This window comes from Amphiura filiformis, chromosome 8 (assembly GCF_039555335.1).
Source record: "Amphiura filiformis chromosome 8, Afil_fr2py, whole genome shotgun sequence".
NCBI lineage: Eukaryota > Metazoa > Echinodermata > Ophiuroidea > Amphilepidida > Amphiuridae > Amphiura > Amphiura filiformis.
In genome coordinates, this window is record NC_092635.1 from 40,606,223 (window position 1) to 40,627,011 (window position 20,789).

Sequence of the window (20,789 nt, forward strand, 5' to 3'; positions counted from 1 at the left end):
CAAAATAAAAGACGCCATGATATCCAGCTAGTTTTCCATTGTGCACAAGTGGCTCTTTCACTTTTTTAATTATTTCTGCTCTTTCGGCACTGCTACCATTGGGCTATTCCAATTGAAATCCACACTACCCCTGTGGAAGATTTTGGAAAATGTTCCATAGGCATAGGGGGAGTATGTTTTTCAAATATAATTGGTCAGGTTTAATAATTTTGGAACTGATACTCCATATATATTATAGCTTTATCTATATCTTTCACAACTGAAGTGAGTATTTCAAATGGAAGCAACCCAATTGTATGTTCTGTTCGAAACTCTAACTCCCCCTATGGAAGACTTTAGTTTAAAATCTTCCCCAGGGGCGGTACAGATTTGAAATGGAATAGCCCATTGTTTTGGGCTTTGTTTGTATTATATAACCATTTGTTTTTGTGATATTTAAGATTTCAAATACTACCCTTAAAAATGCAATAAAATCTGTTTTAGAATTCAGAAACAAGATGCAATGCATACTATTCTAAGCTACATTAAGCTAAAATAGAAACAATATTCATTTGGACAAATATAGTAGTAATGGAATTATTGATAAAGGTGCAAGATGCTCTGATAAAATATTGTAGATGTTGTCTATGTTACTCTGTTACACAATTGACATTTAGTCTGGCCAGCTGATATGGGATCATATGATGATTGGTTGCATGGGTTACAAATCAGATGAAATGAACACAGGATCTTTGACATTTTCAAGAAGTAACCACAATGTACATTTTCAGCCATAGATCATTTATATGTATTTTTGTTACTTGTACAGATGACATGGGTAGTCCCGTTACGAGTCCTACTCTAAGCCCAAGCCAAGTCACGCTGGCAGACGGTGAGGACCTGATGGAGAGTAGTCAGGTAAGATAACAAAACTGCAGTGGAAATTTGGGATTCTTTTAACCCCCTGAGCACTACCTGTCGATCTAACATTGCCTCTGATTGGTCAATTACATGATATCTTTACTTTAATCACCAATCAGAATGGAGCTTTGCAAATAATTCACCCAATAATGTTGTTGATTGTTCCAATTAAAAATAAAAACCTATTTTTGGCCAATTGGCAGGTAGTTCTCATGGGGTTAAGGGCTCGGATAGCAACATTTTCACAATATTTTTGTGGGGCCTGAGAGCACAACGGACAAACTAAAATGCGTTCTGAATACACAGAATATCTGTCTAATATCAAATTTTGATTTTATTGAAATTTGCAATATAATACAAATTTTATGACAAATATTATTATTAAAAAATGAAATGTTTGATATTTAACAGTCCTCGAAGTGAACTTTATAAATCAAATTATATGAACTTAAAATGTATGAGCTGGGAGGAAAAGCCATCCATCATATGAAAATTTTGACCTTTCCTGTTGAAGATATCATTTTTTTTCCCAATTAGATCTTTTTGGGAAAAAAATTTACGTGGACTTGTATACGAGTTTAATTTGGTTGTTGTATGGCTATGCCATTCTTCCGTCATGATGTAGCAGTGACATCAACGTGTTGAGGCAGCTGTTTTGCACACACATCCATGCGGCATCTTTAAGCGCATGTGTGTACGCCAGCGCTTTGAGCGACCACTGGCGATTTCAAACCTAACCCTATGATATGCCCACTGATGTCACTGCCACATCGGGGTGAAAAATAGTATCATGTTGACAAATTTGGGGAATTCCCCAAAGCTGTTGTGATTGAAACGCTGATTGCGTATCATCAATTTGCGTACACCTTCACTGCACCTTTTGAATTTGTGGAGTAAAGATGTGCGTATATGAAACATGAAATAAACTGAAACTGACAAGAACACATTTAGTTGAGCTGCAGTACTTAAAAATTGTTATCATTTCTATGACGTTGTAAGAATCATCATGCGCTACACCCACATTTGGCCTAACAAATTAGTGGGCCTTGGAAGCCAGGTAGGTAAACTTGTGAACTCTCTAAGGATTGCCAAAAATGTTCAGCCTTAATCGTGGGTGAAATATTCAGAATCACCTAATTTTTCTTGTGACCATTGGTTTCTATGGGGGACAAAACTACCAGAAGTGGCGGGAGCCAATGTTGAAAATTGCTCTTTTTTTTTCTTTATCACATGGAATGTTCATAAGTTGCTGGGAAAATCTGCAAAAGTTTCCCAGTTGAGCTTCCAAGTCACGGGTTTGGCAACCCTACTGTCAGCTCATAGGAAGAAGATACAGAGTTCATTAATTATGTCTGTTCTTGAAAGTCTCACTCACAAAGTTGCGAACCCCCTTCCTTGTAACCCAATCCGTGGTCAGAACTGTCATTCACAGCTGACAGACCAGTAACCTGATGATTCACCATTAAGTTTGCAACACTAACAGTGGCACGTCACAGGCAGCTCAAAATTATCTATCGTTTCCTTGGCCCATTCGCACAAAGATTGAACACACAAGTGAATGGAACTAGTTTTATGGAGTACTTTGAAGTTTTAACCTTCATATGATAATGCTTGGATTACTCTGGGATTAATACGTCTTGGAATATTACGTTTGTGGTAATCTTGGGACTCGTTTGTTGATCAGTTTCTATGGATATAATACGAAGGATATTATTTATTGCGGATTAAGATGTATTTGTTATTAGGAGTGTGTTAGTATGTAGGTAAGTAGTAATTGATCTTGTATACATTGAGTCATCAGTGTATATGATATGAAATGCTTCAGTAACTTCCCGATGTAGTTAACACATGATCAGCTGCCATAAGTACTTTGTATATTACTGCATAGGTGTTGTGCTTATTTATTATACAGTATTTAAAAGAGCATTTTGTGATCCACAACCTCAAACCCCCACTTCTTAAAAAAAGTTGAGATTTTTATTCCACTGGAAACCTCTGGCTACATGTTTATGTACAAAAAATTTCTTGCAGATTATTTTGTTTACCAAAAATATTGTCAAATTTGAATTACGCTCTGGTGTAAAATTTCAACAGTGGCCTATGGAGCAGTGTACTCACATAATCATGCATAACTGGCAAATGCAAAATCGGATTCTACTGAAATTTTGGTAATAAGCTTTTTTCCTGGATATTTACTGAAAAATGTCATAAAAAGAGGATGATAGGATCACGAAATACTCCTTTAAAGTCAATTATTGCTAGTTCTAAAGACAAATGTGAATTATTAGGCATATTATATCACATTTCAAAACATGAAATTATGAATCAGATAATAGAGAAAATCGTCACATACTGATCTATTTCACGCAACACGATCATTATGCATACAGAGCTATAAGTTTAATACCATGCTATTAAACAATGTTACTCGAAAGATTGCTCAATTAATTTTCCTACAGTGTTTCTTGTCTCAAGTAATGCCATATTGGATTTTGCCTTTGCAGAATCGAATCAGTGAATTTACGCGGTTGCGTCGCCAGGGAGACAAGACAAGACTATAGACAATATTTTTTTATGAAGAAGATGCTGGAATGTTTTAATTTTGTTAAAATTTACATGTCAACCTTTCGAGTAATGTTGTTTAACATGGTATTAAACTTAAAGCTCTGTATGCGATGAGATCACCGCAGTGTGAAGTAAAGGGTTACAAAGACTAGGTTGATACATCCAATTTTAATATGATGCAAACATATAAAATCAAAATTCTTACATGAAAGAAAATTTAATTCAAATTTTATGAATGAGAAATAAATATAAATGTTCTCAAACTTTGTACCAATATTTTGCTTTTATTATTACACATTTGTGGTACATTTGTGTGCCCATTTGTGTTTGGATTGTGGGATATTAATTTTTTTTAAATGGCCTCACCTTAGAGGAGTTTCTTTTATATAACAAACTTTTTTTGTCCCCATTGGTGTCTAGTAATTAACAAATTATGGTGATATATTTCATTTGCTCTCTTTCACATCATAACCATGTTTTTTCTCCAATAGACTGATGGTGAGAAGCAGACAAGTCCGACTGCTGATGACACTGATATCATAGCAATCCTTCCGCCAGATAATTCTGGTGCTCCCTTAGCCACTGCCGATCAGATATCTGCTGTACCAAGGAGGAGAAAGAAAACTGAGAGCCTAAAAGAGATCAGTAAGTACCATACTTGAACCCTATGAGAACTACCTGTCGATTGGCCAAAACGAATATTGTGTCCAATTTTGAACCAATCAAGGAGGGTTTTAATAAGATTATCTGCAAATGCAAGTTTGACCATAAGTAGTTTAAAGCCTAGTCATAATTGGCAATTGAAATGAGCATTTCAAGTTATCAACCAATCAGAAATGCTGTAGTAGTCCTGGGGTTAAATAATAAGCTCTTTGGTGTACTTTTCTGGATATTTTGCAAAAAAAATACCTCTTGTTTTTGTGGAATGGTAGTCTGCAATTATTCATATTAGAAACTTTACACTTGTGATCTAGTAAAACTATTATTTTACTTATTTGTGGTGTGATCAAGCAAAATCAGTCTGAAGTCGGGTCATATTCAATTTTCGGGTTTTTATTGGATTGTAACAATCATTGGCAAAGCTACATTTTGCAGCAAACCCCATTGAAAATGGAAAAGTTCAAAAGATATGAACAGTTACAGAGTTTACAAAACAATAGCAAACAAAAGGAAATATTTCATTTGTTAGGCTATATCTCAAGATCAATATTTCCGACTTCTGCTTGATCACATCACATTTTGTGACAATTTAGACCACTGAGTGCATACCACTATAATGATCCGATTTGAGATTACGAAGATTACCAGCAAACTGGTTCCATTTCTGAAAGAAATATTTGTATTCTTGCTCAGAACAAAGCCAGTGTACAGTCAATATATGAGACTTTCTATTATGTAAATGGACATTATACACTATTTAAGCATTTAGACTATTCAGTTAAAATCCACACCACCCCTGTAGAAGATTGTGAAAATATCTTTCACAGGGGGAGTGTGAATTTCAAAAGGAATGAACATATTAGGCAGCTCCATTTGAATAATACACCCTCTGCGAAAGATTCAAACTGAATCTTCTACAGAGGGAGAATGCGTTTCAAATAGAGCTACCTAATGTGTTCATTCCATTTGATATTTATACTCCTCCAGTGGAAGGTATTTCCAAAATCTTCTACAGGGGTAGTATGGATTTTAAATGGAATAGCCTAATATGAGGCTTTCTATTATGTAAATGCACATAATACACTATGTAAGCATTCTTATTCAGGTTCTTGAAATCTGTTAATGTTGGATCCGTCCCAAAATGACTAAAGTACTGCTTGTCCTTTTGCTTGATACTAATACTTAGAAGTGCCGGTTTGTGACATCTTTGTTGTTTATTTGATTCAAAGAATATGAGTACTAATAAGAAACATGTAAATCTACTCATTTTGAATGATTTACAGCTTTATAGCATGTTTTGAATGAAAATATCGGTCAAAATATCATTTGCAAGGTTGTGTCGAAGGCTATATTAGCAGTATGTATCATAGCCTTGCATAATGATCAGGAAAGCCAAGTTACACTTTTGTAATGCTGACTGTTCTAATATTGAATGACAAATGGTCAGTAAAAGCTGGCACGTTTCCATGCCTAGGGTTTCTTGTGGTAGGTTGGACTTAAGAAAAGAGCCAAGAATAATGAAGGGATTTCATGAAGGCAGTTTTGACAGAATGGGCAAATTTTTCTTATTTCTTATTAAGACTTAATTTTCTTATTATAAGGTTTCTTACTTATTCTTTCTTGTTGATCACAAGATACTAATATATTTATCTTGGTATTATCTAAAGAAAGAAGCAAGAATGGATAGAGTTGGTTTGTGTTCATTGCGATGTGCATGTTGCAGGCATGAGAATTTTCCTTTTTAAAAGGAATTTCTTTTTGGGGTGCCCAAATTTCTTTTTAGCCTGTTTTGAGCATTTTTTTGCCACATTTCACACACTTTTTCCTTGATTGTTTAGAATTTGTCTTTTTTTTCATTGAAATGTATTCTCATGCCTGATGTTGAGGAAAATCTTTTCGACAGTCCTGTTTAAGAAATCTTGTTTTGGATATATTTCATCAGAAATTCACCTATTGCACTGCATATGTGCACTGTTACTCTGCATTAATGTCTGTGTTAAAGGAATAATATCTGAAGGTTAATATATGTGACAACTTCTGTGCAACAGCAACTTGACAATGATTCAATCATCATAAGTTGTACGTAAGCACAAAATAGTGGTTAAGAAAGGTCTACTTATGGTGTATGACGTGGCTCATATGATGACGTTTGATATAGATTGACAAGTTTGATGCAACTCCTAATTGGACCTAATGCAAGATTATTAAATTTCTATTAAATTCTTAAGTTGTCGGTATGTATTTAGAAGTTAATGACGGTTCATGAGTTGTTAGGAGGGCATTGTGAATAATCGAAACGGTTTGATTTTGGAAGCGAGGAATATATCAATGGATGCTGCTTGCTTACATGATGTGCAGATAGGTGTATGGACATTGTTTGTTCGTGCACAATGCAGAGTCTTGTTTTCATTATGAAAAATTATGAAAGAAGTTATTTATGGTGTCTGAGCTGGCTCAAATATGATGATGTCGTCGGTATGTATTTAGAAGTTAATGACGATGCACGATTTGTAAGGTGGTCATTGTGAATAATAAGACATTTTCCTTTACGCAGTTTGCTTGCATGATGTGCAGATCCGCATGGACATTGTTTGTTTGTGTAGGGTGTCTGCATAAATCATTTTAGTACATGTACATTGTCTTGTTTTCATTAGGAAAAATTATGAAAGAAGTTATTTATGGTGTATGAGCTGGCTCAAATATGATGATATTTAATGCAATTTGACAGTTTTCATACAACTCCCAATTGACCTAATTCAGGATTATTATATTTCTATTAAATCATGAAAACGTAGGTAACGTATTCGTCCCATTAACCGCCCTGTGTGCTTAACAAAGTCATTTTGGGTGGGTACTTATTATTTTGCTTTGTTTAGGCCAACAATATGTAAATAAGTGCCAAAATATTCATCCATCATCACATCAGTGTGTCATATGATGCGGACCATGTCATGATTCAGATATGCATGGGCAGTTAACAAACTAATAAATATCACATTTTGCTTGTTGTAAAGACACTGGGTGGACGCTTATAGGGGCATGGGTGGTTAATGGAATGAATACGGTATATTGCGCTCACGAAAAAAGTTTATTTACATTCGGGTGTGTTATCTGTTATTATAAAGAATATAATAGAAAGTTATATCATATAATGCCTACTATAAACACAACCTATATGGCCCCTAGCAAAGCATGAATATCACATGTTTTGCTAGGTGTCATATAGAAATTTGTGTCTATCACTGTGATGGCTAACACTAAGCAGCTGAGATTAATTGAACATTATCTGTTTTGGGGTATAAAGCAAATTGAATCATCTTCACTGTAATTGTCATGGCGATCACACTAATGTTATGATTCACTGATGGCTGATGGTCGGTCAGTCAGCGTTTGTTTGGAAGTTTTCCAGTGAATCAGCCGTGTAACCTGTCACACTTTTTTTGTGGTCTGGTGAATTACACACCGGCATGGTGGAAGTGTTCTTTAGGTTAGGAAGTAGTCAGGCGGTTCATTATCAAATGGACAACGGAAAGTGGGCCGCCTCAAGAGAAGTGTCATGACGGGGTAAAAATAAAAGAGGATGCAATATAGTAAGCATGTGATGAGTGAGATGATTTTGTGTCATACTTTTCTTTGATTAGTGGTTGGAAAAATAGGAACCCAAAATAGGAAAACTTGCACTTTTTTACCCCACAACTTTTGGTTTTGTAAAGGTTGAATCATGGAAGCAGTCAAATCATCTCAGTCAATAAGGTGATAGACTTGGAAGTTTTGAATGCTAGGTGTCTATGGCCATGTTTAAGCTTTTCAAGTTGGTCTCATGAGCTAGTTTGAAGTTCTGTGCTGAGTTCTTGAGTATGTACATGAAAACTCAGGGAGCAGATCCTGGCAATATGATGGTTATTTGATATTATGTGGAGTAGGGTACTGGTAGATCTGCATCCATGAATGCTGAATGATTGTGGGATGTATTACACTAGCTGGCAGAGAAAAACAGCACTTGTTTACATTTTGAGACCGTACACTGTGTAAACACGGAAGTGGGGTTCTGATTGGCTGATTCAATTGCCTGACGATCATAACAACAAGCAGCACTCATGAAGGGAACACAAAGCTCTTTGTATGTCCCTCATTAACAGGGTGCTTGTGTCAATCGGAGCAAAAGAGTGCCACACTTCTCTGAAGCTAGTGTAGGCCATATATCTGGGTTTTTTTTTAAAGATTACAGTTTCATAGTTTTAATAATATTCACGATTTTCATAAAGCATATTAAATAGCAAGTATAAACAAATCTATTTGTATTTATTGGTAACACTAGACGATGCATATTTTTGGATTCTGGAAAAATACTCTTACAAAAACAAAGAAATATTAAATGGGGAAAAATGGGAAAACAGATCTGATTCAGTGAAGGAAGTTGATTTTCAGCATATTATATTTCTGTTTTAAAATAAATCATGGTCAGTTTTGGAGGCAAAATATTAACTCTTGACTGATAGTAATATTGTGCATGTTAACAATCAGAAATTAAAAAATCTAGAAATACTGGTTTATTTTATTGCTTCGCTATAGGCCTATATATTTTTATCAGAAATTGCAGGAAGAACACCTTTGAATTTCAAAAAATAGGTTAGCAACAGTGAGTTCATGTTTATAACTGTGTCTCAGTGTTAAGTAAATGCTAAGAATATCCCACCATTAACAGGATCAACATATCTACTGGTTTGCGGATATCTCTTCAATTTTACAAGGAATTATTACTAATATCAAGCCCCAGGCAGTTTGTTCTACCGTAGTATGACCAAGAAAATATGTATATCTGTTATGGAATTGGGCTATCCCAGTTAAAATCCATACACCCCCCTATTGAAGACATAACCTTAATCTCACACACAGGGAGTGTAGATTTCAAATGGAGTCACCCATTCAGGTACCCCATTTGAAATTCACACTCCCTGTGTGGAAGATTAAGATATTGTGTTCAGTAGGGGATGTGTGGATTTCAAGTGGAACAGCCAATTGGTCTGGTGTGTTGATGGTAGTGATTCACAAGGGTCTTTGGAGATGGGATGATCATGTGCAGAAATGCAGCAAACCGTCTCTTGAAATTTAGGTCACAGAGATTGACAACGGGATTGACAATATCTAAAAAGCAATCATTGAATAAACAAAAGTAATTGACTTCCCAAAGTGAAGTCATTTTGCGGAGTTAGTGAATTAGATCTAGTTTTGTTTAATAACTGTGCTACATGGCTTTTTGCAGATTCATATTGTAGTTAATAAGTGGGTTGCTCAGTGTGCAGTTAACATTTTGGTGGTAAAAATAGCTCTGTAGTTGTCCTGTGTATGAACTCATGTTAAACCATGAACATACCTCATTAAAATAGTTCCATTGCCTTCTTCCTATCTAGTTGTACCCTCTCACCCTCTTTCTCTCACCGTTATTCTCTCGTCTCTCACAACTCATTTGTGCTCTGTCTTCTCATATATTCCGCTTTATCTTTCTTACTTCCTTTTACACTAAAATAGACAGATTTTACAATATAAGGTAATTTTGATTCAATTTCATTTTGCCAGTTTTGAGTGACACGTTACATTTTGCGGAGAATGGAATTTCAATTAAGTTGATAAGAATGTCAACATTTTTAACTCATGTGCTAAGTACACTCATAACTTGCGGAGTGTTAATAAGTTGAGTTATGTGACTGAACATTAGCCCATCCATCAAGGTCTTATACTTGACAGCACTAATAGTAAAATGTCAAACTCTAATAAGTGCTTGTTCCCTTAAAGTAGAGAGGAAATTTGTCTCTCCTAACAAATTAGTAAATATTATACATTCAGATTTCTCCTGTAGTTCAAGTTGGAGGCCTATACGTTGCATAAACCACCCCATGTGAAATGTTGTCTGTACTCTTTGGGTGCGCAAGAGTTCTTGCATATCTATGATCATAGTGGCTCTGTAGTACCTCATGTAAATCAACATTGGGGACATACTGAATACACATGTAGATAAATAGTATAGCTGTACCACTTATAATACTCATTGTGGTTTTGTGGGTACTGTAGTAGTACAGTATGGATGGTTTAAACAGATGTATAAAGAGAATATAACCACATTTTGAATCTAGTGGTACAGCATAGGTACAAGATATTCTAGAGGTACAGCATAGGTAGTACAAACATTGCAGCCTGAACTTGCAGAACTAAAGAAGGAATATGATTATGTAGATCTTCCGGAATTGACAGCTAACAGTAAGCAGATGGTAGAAGGAAATGTCCGGTTAATAAATTTGGATGTTGGCACTTTTGTATCACATGGGAGGAAGAATACAGCAGCTGCTTCAAAAACCCAGTTTCATGCGTAAAAATATTGTACATCTGTAGCGCCATGTCTGAAAATGTCAAATGTTTATGTCAATGAAATGTGACGGTTATTACCCTCTATAAAGTGCTCATGTTGAATTAAACATGACCAAATGTCCTTGGTAGCATGTACATCTTTGTGGTTTTAAAGGGATGTTATCGTTGTTGTTGCTACAGTCGTACTAATGTGAACGACTTGTGATGTTGTAGTAGGGGATACGCTCAGTGGCTGTAATCCATTTTGTGCGAGGGTATAAAACCAGAAATGGGCTACTTCCCCGACGATGAAAGAGCGAGATAGAGTGGGATATTAATAGTTGTTTGCCCTTTTTGTAACATTTTGAAACTTGAGGTGGGCAATGTCAAGTGGGTTTTAAATGAGGCGGTGCATGATTTAAGATTTCATTTTGCTTACATGCAACTTATGGGTGGAACATAATTCATGTTGGATTACCAAGAAGGAATACAGGGTGGAACTTTGTTTTTCGTTGTTGTTGTTGAGTGGATCAACACCATGGTGGATTTGAAGTTTAGTGTTACCAATATGCTGCTTGTGAATAGGCAGTGTTAAAGCGAGAGCTGCATTTCAAGGCCATGGGATTTATTGCTGAATGTAGGAGCTCTTTTACTGGTTTCTTTAAGAGGAATTCCAGGATGGGGCTATTTGCAAACAAGACAGGTAAAATTCTTTGAAAAGTGATTTGCGCTGACCTACATTGTATTGGAGTCATTTTGTTTGATATATGAAAATGCAGAATTAAGGATGATATTAAGTTGTGAATGAGTGTAAAATTCATCAGCTTTATTAGGTTGGATGGTTAACGATTACCTTCTTCTCAAGTCTTGTTAAGATGTTTATTAATGTGATGTTACAATTTTGAAACTTCCATTTTTAAAATGCATATTTCAAAGTCTGTAGTGGTTTGGAATTATGTGTCATAGGCAATCATAATGTATGCTCAATTATATTTGAAGACTGAATTAAAAAGACTAGTTTGCATCTGAAATCAGAGCAAAGGCGTGATGTGATTGGTTGCTGACCTGCGCAGTACAGCATTTTTGGTCTTGTTGACAGGACGTCATATGCAAACTAGTCTTTTTAAATTTGGTCTTCAATAATAGTTACTATATTTTGTTGAACCTTTAAGTCTCATAACTTGTGGATTGCTATAGAATGGTGTGCATACAGTTGGCCCCAGCACCTACCCTAAGTGTGTTTTGCATAATATGTGACTGATAAGTTTATGTGAATTCGCACAAGTGTTAGTTAGGATTTATATATATGCTTGGTAACAAAATGTTTGCCTCTTGCAGAAAACCTGTTCTTTCTATAAATATGTCTAATGTCATTTCATTTTAGTTCGGTAATAACCTCTAATTTGTATTCTGTTTTGTTTTTTCTGCTGCAGGACAACAGCGCAGTGCGTCTATGTTTGAGCCTCGAAGGTAGGTATCAGGAACATAATCACATGTAACAAAACATTGTCTTTTGGCTATTCCAGTTGCAATCGCTACACCCCCTATGGAAGACATGACCTTAATCTCCTACACAGGGGGTGTATATTTCAAATGGTGTCACCCATTCAGGTAACCCCATTTGAAATTCACACTCCCTGTGTGGAAGATTAAGGTCATGTCTTTCATAGGGGGTGTATGGATTGCAACTGGAAATGCCCAGTGTAAGGTCAGCGACAAATCACAGTTTTATCAAAGGTCAATGAACTAAGCGGAGAGTTTGTCAAAACTGCATTTGCTATGGTTACAGAGGATACATGAAAATCACATTGATTTTAGGTGATTCTGATAAGCCAGGAATAGTATGGTTGAAATTTGCTGTTTTTGTTGTGTTTAATACTTGTCGTCCGTTGTATAGAAAACTTATTTAGATGATTTCAATAACATTGTCAGAATTTTACTCGCTCCCATATATTCTTATAATATAGTCTAGCTACAAATAAACAATTTAGAAAGCTGCATTGCTGCTACGCTCATGACCATAACATTAATACTAGTATAGGCATTAATACTAGTATAGGCACAATACTGTTGAATACCCTTTATACAGTATGGATTAGAATTTGAATTAGTGTGGATTTGTTTGAGTGTACGGTACATATAGATCATCAGAGAACTTTGCCATGAAATAGATACTTTCCACAAGGTCAGTGCATAGGCCATTTACAGGACCTATTCCATGAAGGGTCCCTGCATATGCCATTTGCAGAACCTATTCTATGAAAGGTCCCTGCTTGTGCCATTTGCAGGACCTATTCTACAAAAGTTCCCTGCATATGCCATTTGCAGGACCTATTCCACAAAAGGTGCCTGCATGTGCCATTTGCAGGACCTAGCAAGGTGCAGGATTACATTATTAATACGCACATAAGGGATAACTTCAAAACCTGACTGCCGGCATCCTGGATGAAGTAGCGGTTATTCCCAGTTTCCATTGTTTGGAACAATAGAATGCAGCTAGACTGCTAGTTCTGACAGGGTGCTGCCATTTGGGTTTTGAAGTAGTGACTGAGAACAGTGTTGTGACAATGGGAAAACCCTGATGTGGAGATGATGGTGGCTAAGGATAGGATCAAGCTTCTTAACAATTTGTTAGGAAACTGTCAACATTATGGCATTTTCATCGCATTAATTTATATGTGTGCATGAGATGTAACTCTGGGTAATGGATAAGTTTAAAATCACTTTAGGAAATGTGATGTCTAGGACATAAGTACATTCTCTCCTGCTCTAATTGATCCAAAAAGATGAATAAGTCCAATGCACTTGATTCAAGTAGACGGTACTAATTGTAAGTGCCAAAGTATAATTACCACTCGTGCCTGTAAATAGGAAAGGAAATTTACATCTTGCAACAGGGTAGCAAGTGTTGGATATGTCAAATGTTCATGTTAAGTGTTATATGGGAGATTGGGTATCACAAATAATGACAAATATAAATGAGGAACTTGGAATGCAAAAGTATTTTGACATCTAACCAATCATTAACCAATGTGGATATAGTATAGTAGTCAAGTCATTATTCTTGATGGATGTTAAGATTTGATTAGTTTGGACAGTTCTTAACTTGGGTGTTCCTATAAATTTGTAAAATAAATGATAACGAATAAATAGGGATATATTGAAACAATTTTGAACCAACTTAAAATATTATAAGTTACTCTGATGGAATAGGTGAAATAATGAATGGTGGTGATTTAATTAACAGTATTGGAATTAATCTTTGAATCTAAAAAACATCAGGTATTCAAAATGGTATATTCAAATTTCTCAAATCATCTTCTCTTGCGAAATTCACAAAGTTTTCATGCACACGAACATTTCATGCTATGCAGAAACTAAGCTGTTATAATTGCAATTTCAGCACAGACAGACTCCTTCATGTCATGCCACAGTTGGTACCCATGTGGTGCCTCATAGCTAAGCTTATGACAAGTACTGGATTAGTTATACCAAATTATCTAATGTTTCATAGTGCCTTTGTGTTTACCACCTGCCATCAAGTTGCCTCATGCTTGCCTTTATATACGGTACTAGGTTATGCTTAAAGATTGAACTGAGATTTCTAGTTTGGAGCATAAGTATAACATTTAGAGCTTTGAGCATAAGTATAACATTTAGAACTTTGAGCATCAGTGTAACATGTAGTCATTCAACTAATGAAGTTTTTAATGCCAATACCAGCTGTGCTACTCACATTTGAACATGGTGGCAGCGGTGGGACCCAAACCCAGGCCTTTGAATTAACTGGTGCCTTTATGAAGATGTTGCGATTCTCTGTTACCTGCTAAGGTTATAATGTGCAAAGATGCATTGCAAAGTTTAAATTGCCTCCAGAATTGTATGAAAGGAAAAACATTCCCATACCTGTTTGCTAAAGTCCTGTATAAAATGTAAAGCCTATTAGATATAATATCCTCGCTAAATAGCCAGCCTGTTTGTTGTTAGTATGATAATGCAAGCATCACAGTGGTTGTATGTTGTGTTAATTGTGCATGGTTTGTGTTTTTGTTGTGTTTTTTCTCAAACCCATCCAGGTTAGACTTCCTCTTCCACAGCACACGCAGAATCAGGTAGATTTGTGATCTAAAATGAACACAGACTAATTCTGACTAAATGTGTTTTTAAACAGAGTTAGTTCTACTAATCAGTTATGGAGCTGATGCCTAATCCCCAGTATTCCTACAATTAATAAGAAACTATTAATATAGAGTTTGAAAACAATAATATCTAGTTTGGTGTTTTTTGTAGTGCCTCTCATGCTTTTCCTATCATTTGTAGATTTGCTGCTGTTATCTCTTTAGATTGCACATTTCTTGTGTAGTTGCTGTGCATGGCTTTAATGTTTTTCACTATTGCATGAATTGTATTACTTTGTGTCGTTGTATATATAGCCTGATGGAGAAAGCCTGCAGAAAATGATCCTATTGTCATCGTGGTTCATTTTGACCAGATTGCATAGTTGTGAGATTTATTTACCCAATTTGATGTTATGGATTTGCACCCTCACTTCCCTTAAGTTTCTTTCAAAATTGTATACAAAATAAAGCTCACTAGTGCATCAGAAATAGTTATTTCATGCCTTGAAGTTTCGACTTTTAAGTTGACCTTTTGATTATATACTTGTGATTTGATTTCAAATGTGTTTGATTCCCTTCCGACTTCATCACCTAGAGACCATTCTATTAATTGGCACGATTGGCACTGTAGATGGGATCGATAATCAGGTTAAATAAAAATATGAAATAAAAAAGAAACCAAAGTCACTATTTGTTTTTAATCAAAATATAAAAATCTTGACCTCAGGTTCGTTTTTATTTTACGATTTAATTTTACATGATTAACAGTATCAAGGTTATATACGCTATCATCTATGGCTGAATCATGCCAATTCAAAAACAGTCTAATTTTTTAAGACTTTGTGGATCCCTTGTGTCCTTATTGTTAATACATCCAACTTTGGATAATGCTTTTTCTTTCCTACTTTATTGTAAACAGTATGTACTCTTGCATATCAAGTTCCAAAACATTGTAGGCTCAGTGCATTATATTGTGAAAATGGATATGTATAGCATACCTTTAAAACTAAAACAAATACCTATTTGTAAGTAATTGATCGGATCCGTAGTCAGGCTCTTCATGTCTATGTGATGGTCTTCCTACCAGCTTGCCATTTGTGTGTCTATCTATATGCTTTTGCTTGCAGTGTGTGTGTTTAGCTGCATAGTGCAATGTTATTTCACTTGTAAGCAGTGGGATTTTCTGCTATAGCTTATCGTTGCTTGTAGCAATTTTGTGTGATGTGTCTATCTGATTGAGTCTCTGAAGTAAGATCTGGTTATAACCAGATCAGATTTAAACCAGAAATGCTGTGATCTACAAACTCAGGCTTGAAAAAAGCTTTTTATTTGTTAGTTTGTTTGGTTTGTATAATTATGGAAGTATGAGAGAAATTGGTACTACATCATTTTGATTCATGACATTTTCTGGAAGTGACATATGCTTGAGCTGAGCATACCAGAATTAATGTTTTAGTCCAGCACATGATATCAAGAGCAAAATGTTTCTTGCTGTTTTGTTTAATAAGGTGAACAGACAAGATTCAAATGTGTAGGAGTGCAAGTTTCACTCAGAGTGACATTAGAGACACTAAATTTATTGCTCAAAAACAAAAGCATTGGAACCATATCAAACAAAAAACCAATCAACAAACTTGATTTCAAAAATTGCAAAAGGAAAATAAAGCAAAAATAAACCAAAAAATGATGCGGTGTTTGCTTCATAGTTTTAAGTTTGGAACAAGGGAGCTTGGGGCAAATGGACATAATAAATTATTGAATTGAAAGAGCAAGAGAATTAGACTGGTGCCAGCTTCTTGATTTCAAATTTGTAAAATCAATTGGCACACAAATATTTCTGCACAATTTTGCATAGCATTCTGGTTTTAACATTGTATATTTTCACATTTTATTTCAAGTTAATTTTCATGTTTAACTCTTGATGTTTGTTTATTTATTTATTTATTTATTTATTTATTTATTTATTTATTTATTTATTTATTTGTTTCTATTTGCATTTATTATTTTTTATTTATCAGGTTGCTATTTATTTATTTATTTATTTATTTATTTATTTATTTATTTATTTTATTTATTGCTTCTATTTATATGTATTGATTATTTATTTATCTGAATGCTATTTATTTATTTATTTATCTATTACTAATTTACTTATTTATTTTTTTCTTTTATTCATATCTATTTTATTTTTATTTATTTATTTATTTATTTATTTATTTATTTATTTATTTATTTATTTATTTATTTATTTATTTATTTATTTATTTATTTATTTATTTATTTATTTATTTATTTATTTATTTATTTATTTATTTATTTATTTATTTTTAAATCTTATATTTATTTATTCTGTTGGTGTGTTTGGTTTACTTTTGTTTGGCTTTTGATATCTTCTATTTATGTGATAGATATTTTCTGTGACACATCCATATTGCATGACCTTCTTTATGCATTGCAGACCTTTCTCTAGAAGACCCCTTCTTCCAATCCACACCCAGGGTTCTATACTGGAACATGATGATGAGTAAGTTGTGTGGTATTTTGACTCAAATGAAACGCTTGTATTTAAGGAATTATATTGAGTTTTAGATAATAGAACATATAAAGACCCCCTTCTCTCAAATCAAATCTCACAAGAGTTTTTAGCAGTGTTCACAGAGGGCCCTTGTGTAAAGCAGTGCTGGATCACTGATCTTGGCTACCCTCTTTAAATATGTCTGAAATAAAAATAAAAAATAAAAGTATGGCTGTATGTCATAATTATAATTTGGTAGCGTAAAAATGAGCTATTCCAGTTGAAATCCATACACCCCCTGTGGAAGACATGGCTTTAGTCTTCCACTCAGTGTATGAATTTCAAATGGGGTTATCTGAATTGGTGACTATGTTTGAAATCTACACCCCCTGTGTGGAAGATTAAGATTATGTCTTCCATTCAGCTGGCATTCATAATGACAAACTTGCCAAATTTATGCCAACAAATTGAGCATTGATTTTAAGAACAGAAACATGAAGAGTAAGTTGTTTGGTAATTTTACCAGTCAACAAATTTGTGTTTATAGAGTTTTGAGATTATAAAGATATTATATGTGATTAGAAATAAGATATTCCTGCAGAGGACCCTTCTGGTTAGTTATTCAGGGTTTAACATTCAAGAATAAGATGAGTGAGTCTTGCTATGATGAAGGTATACCAGGTGATGAAGGAAAGACTAACATTTTGGAAAATATTCTTACAATAAAACCTTTTTTTAAAAACTTCAAACAAGTTCAATTACTATCTGGGCTATCTGTGAATATAGCTAGATTTTCTATGCATATATAACGTTTTAGTAGATCTTTGAAAGAATCTTTCTTCGTATTGTGGTCTCCTGCAGAGTGCCACGTTGTCAGATTCAGCATATATAATAGCACAGTGTCACGTTGTCAGATTCAGCATATATAATAGCAACATGGTACCTCTTTCTTGTTAAAAGCTTTAATTTTATGAGAAATGTTCTTGTTTTACGACGAGGTGGTCTTGAATTCTTCATACTAGATTTTACAGGCAATATAAGGAACTAATTAAGATGTCATTATCTGTCTGTGTGGCTGATAGGCTTGCTGTATTCATTTGAAAGAATCTTTCTTCGTATTATGGTCTCCTGCACAGTGTCAAGTTGTCAGATTCAGCTTGTATAAAAGCAACATAGTACCCCTTCCTTGTTAATTTTATGAGAATTTTTCTTGTTTTATGACGAGGTGGTCTTGAAATCTTCATACTAGATTTTACAGGCAATATAAGGAGCTAATTAAGATATATGTGTGGCTGATAGGCTTGCTGTATTCTTGGAACAACATTGTTTTGCTGGGTTTTCTTCTTTTGAAGCACAGATCGAGTCAGTGTCTTGCAGATCGAGATAGTGTCTTGCATGGTTTCTTTTACGAGTTATCTGGCTTCAAATCGTACACATACTTGCAAAGTTTGCTTGCTTATCACAAGATGAAGATCAGGTGTGTTGAATGGGCCATTTTGTCTGTGTGATCAAAGCTTAGAAGGGATTAGTGCAGTACAACCTCTTGCAGTGGAAGTCCGTTTATAACTATAAAATTTGTCTGAATCGTTTGGATATATCTGCTGTGGGCTCTATTGTGGAGGAGCTTTTCAACATTTTTGCGGGGAGGAGATAAGTTTAAGTGACCGCTTATAGGTTCGTATCCAACCAGGCTAAACACAAAGCTCCTGTGGCCAAGTGGTTAAGGCACAGGTCTTGTAAACCTGAGGTCCTGGGTTTCAATTCTCAGGCAGGATTACTTTTTCTACTAGTCTCCTTTATTATTATCTCCTTTATTATTTGCGACGGTGAACCTGGTGAAAAATTATGTTTATTATATATAGCCTAATTCTCTTCGTTCATGCCACTGTTTTTCCATGTTTTCAAGACTCGTTTGACAAGATAATTTAATACTGACGCGGGTTTTCGAACAAAGCCGGAGAGAGAACACCAAATGTTGTTCAAATTTGGGAAATTTTGACCCTCAAGTGCACCCAAATTATATTATTTTTGGTAGATTTTAATTTATATAAGAAATGACAATTGCCAGTTATATGCCATCATGTGCAAAATGTAATCCTGAAAAAATTACAAGAATATTTTTTATATCAAAAATGACCAATTGTAGTTTTTGATCTTTAAAGTCATACAATTTTGTTCTGTCTTACTACAAGGAATCACTTTTGCTCTTTCCAGAACGTCCTGCCTACTCCTGAAGTTCTAACATAGTATAGAACAAGTTTTCAATTGGTTCACTTTTGAACCCGGGTGTACCACAACATGCTCATCTATCCAGGCACATTTCTTTAACCTTAATACAGTTGCATATTCATTGAATGACCTTTAAAAGTTTGGGTACACAAACTCATACTCCGCAACTTGAGGTCAAATTTTGCTCTATGATTGTTTAATTGAGGTTATTGAACTATGGCATTGGGATGAGGCGATTGTGGTCCATAGTGATAAAGGAAGGGGTCAGTAGTATGATCACCAAATGAAAATAAAAAGCAGAGAGTATGGCATACTTTGTAATTGAATTTCCTGCAGTGGAAATTGTCTCTTTTCCTATCTACTTTGCTTATCGGTGAAATATTAATTCTGTTGCTACACTTGTGAGTACCCCCCGAGGCTTTGGGACAAGGGCACCCTGGAGAATACCAGTCAACTTTGAAATTATTTTGTCGGATCAGTTTTGTTATTATGAGTATGTAGTAAATGTGAAATCTGTGGATTTTGGAAGTAGGGCCAGCTTTTTTTTTTTTATCACGACCTTTTGTCGGAAAGCATGTTAGGGATCACGATATTGAGGGTCAGTGTTACACAAGACATTTTGACAGTCCCAATCTGCTAACCAGCTGTCTAGCTTTGTTTTTTATCGCAACATGTTTGCTAAAATGTCCAATATGTAATGAAAGAAAGATTGCAAATTCAGTTTTCTTATTATGAGTATGTAGTGAATGTGATGTCTGTGGATTGTCCGAAAGCATGTTGGGCATCATTATTTTGAGGGTCATACATGAGACTAGACTCGTGAGTACCTCCTGAGGCTTTGGGACAAGGGCACCCTGGAGAATACCAGTCAACTTTGAAATTATTTTGTCGGATCAGTTTTGTTATTATGAGTATGTAGTAAATGTGAAATCTGTGGATTTTGGAAGTAGGGCCAGCTTTTTTTTTTATCACAACCTTTTGTCGGAAAGCATGTTTGGGATCACGATATTGAGGGTCAGTGTTACACAAGACATTTTGACAGTCCCAATCTGCTAACCAGCTGTCTAGCTTTGTTTTTTATCGCAACACGTTTCATAAAGCATGTTGGCCATCATTATTTTGAGGGTCATCATGAGACTAGACTCGTGAGTACCTCCTGAGGCATTGGGACAAGGGCACCCTGGAGAATACCAGTCAACTTTGAAATTATTTTGTCGGATCAGTTTTGTTATTATGAGTATGTAGTAAATGTGAAATCTGTGGATTTTGGAAGTTGGGCCAGCTTTGGTTTTTTTTATCACAACATATGTCCAAAAGCATGTTAGAGATCATGCTATTGAGGGTCAGTATTACACAATTTTGACAGTCCCAATCTGTTAAGCAGCTGTCCAGCTCTAGTTTTATCACAACACGTGTCCGAAAGCATGTTCGGGATCATTATTTTGAGCGTCCGTATTACA

General features: G+C 35.0%; 1 protein-coding gene across 1 annotated transcript in view; it reads left to right on the top strand.

The window, feature by feature from the left end:
- LOC140159532 (uncharacterized) overlaps nucleotides 1-20,789 on the top strand; it is an 85,913-nt gene that overhangs the window by 10,931 nt on the left and 54,193 nt on the right. The window contains exons 5-9 of the mRNA XM_072183022.1: nucleotides 809-897; nucleotides 3,957-4,110; nucleotides 11,901-11,937; nucleotides 14,544-14,579; nucleotides 17,044-17,109. Of these exons, the coding sequence (XP_072039123.1) occupies nucleotides 809-897; nucleotides 3,957-4,110; nucleotides 11,901-11,937; nucleotides 14,544-14,579; nucleotides 17,044-17,109 (382 nt within the window). The remainder of the gene's footprint in view (nucleotides 1-808; nucleotides 898-3,956; nucleotides 4,111-11,900; nucleotides 11,938-14,543; nucleotides 14,580-17,043; nucleotides 17,110-20,789) is intronic.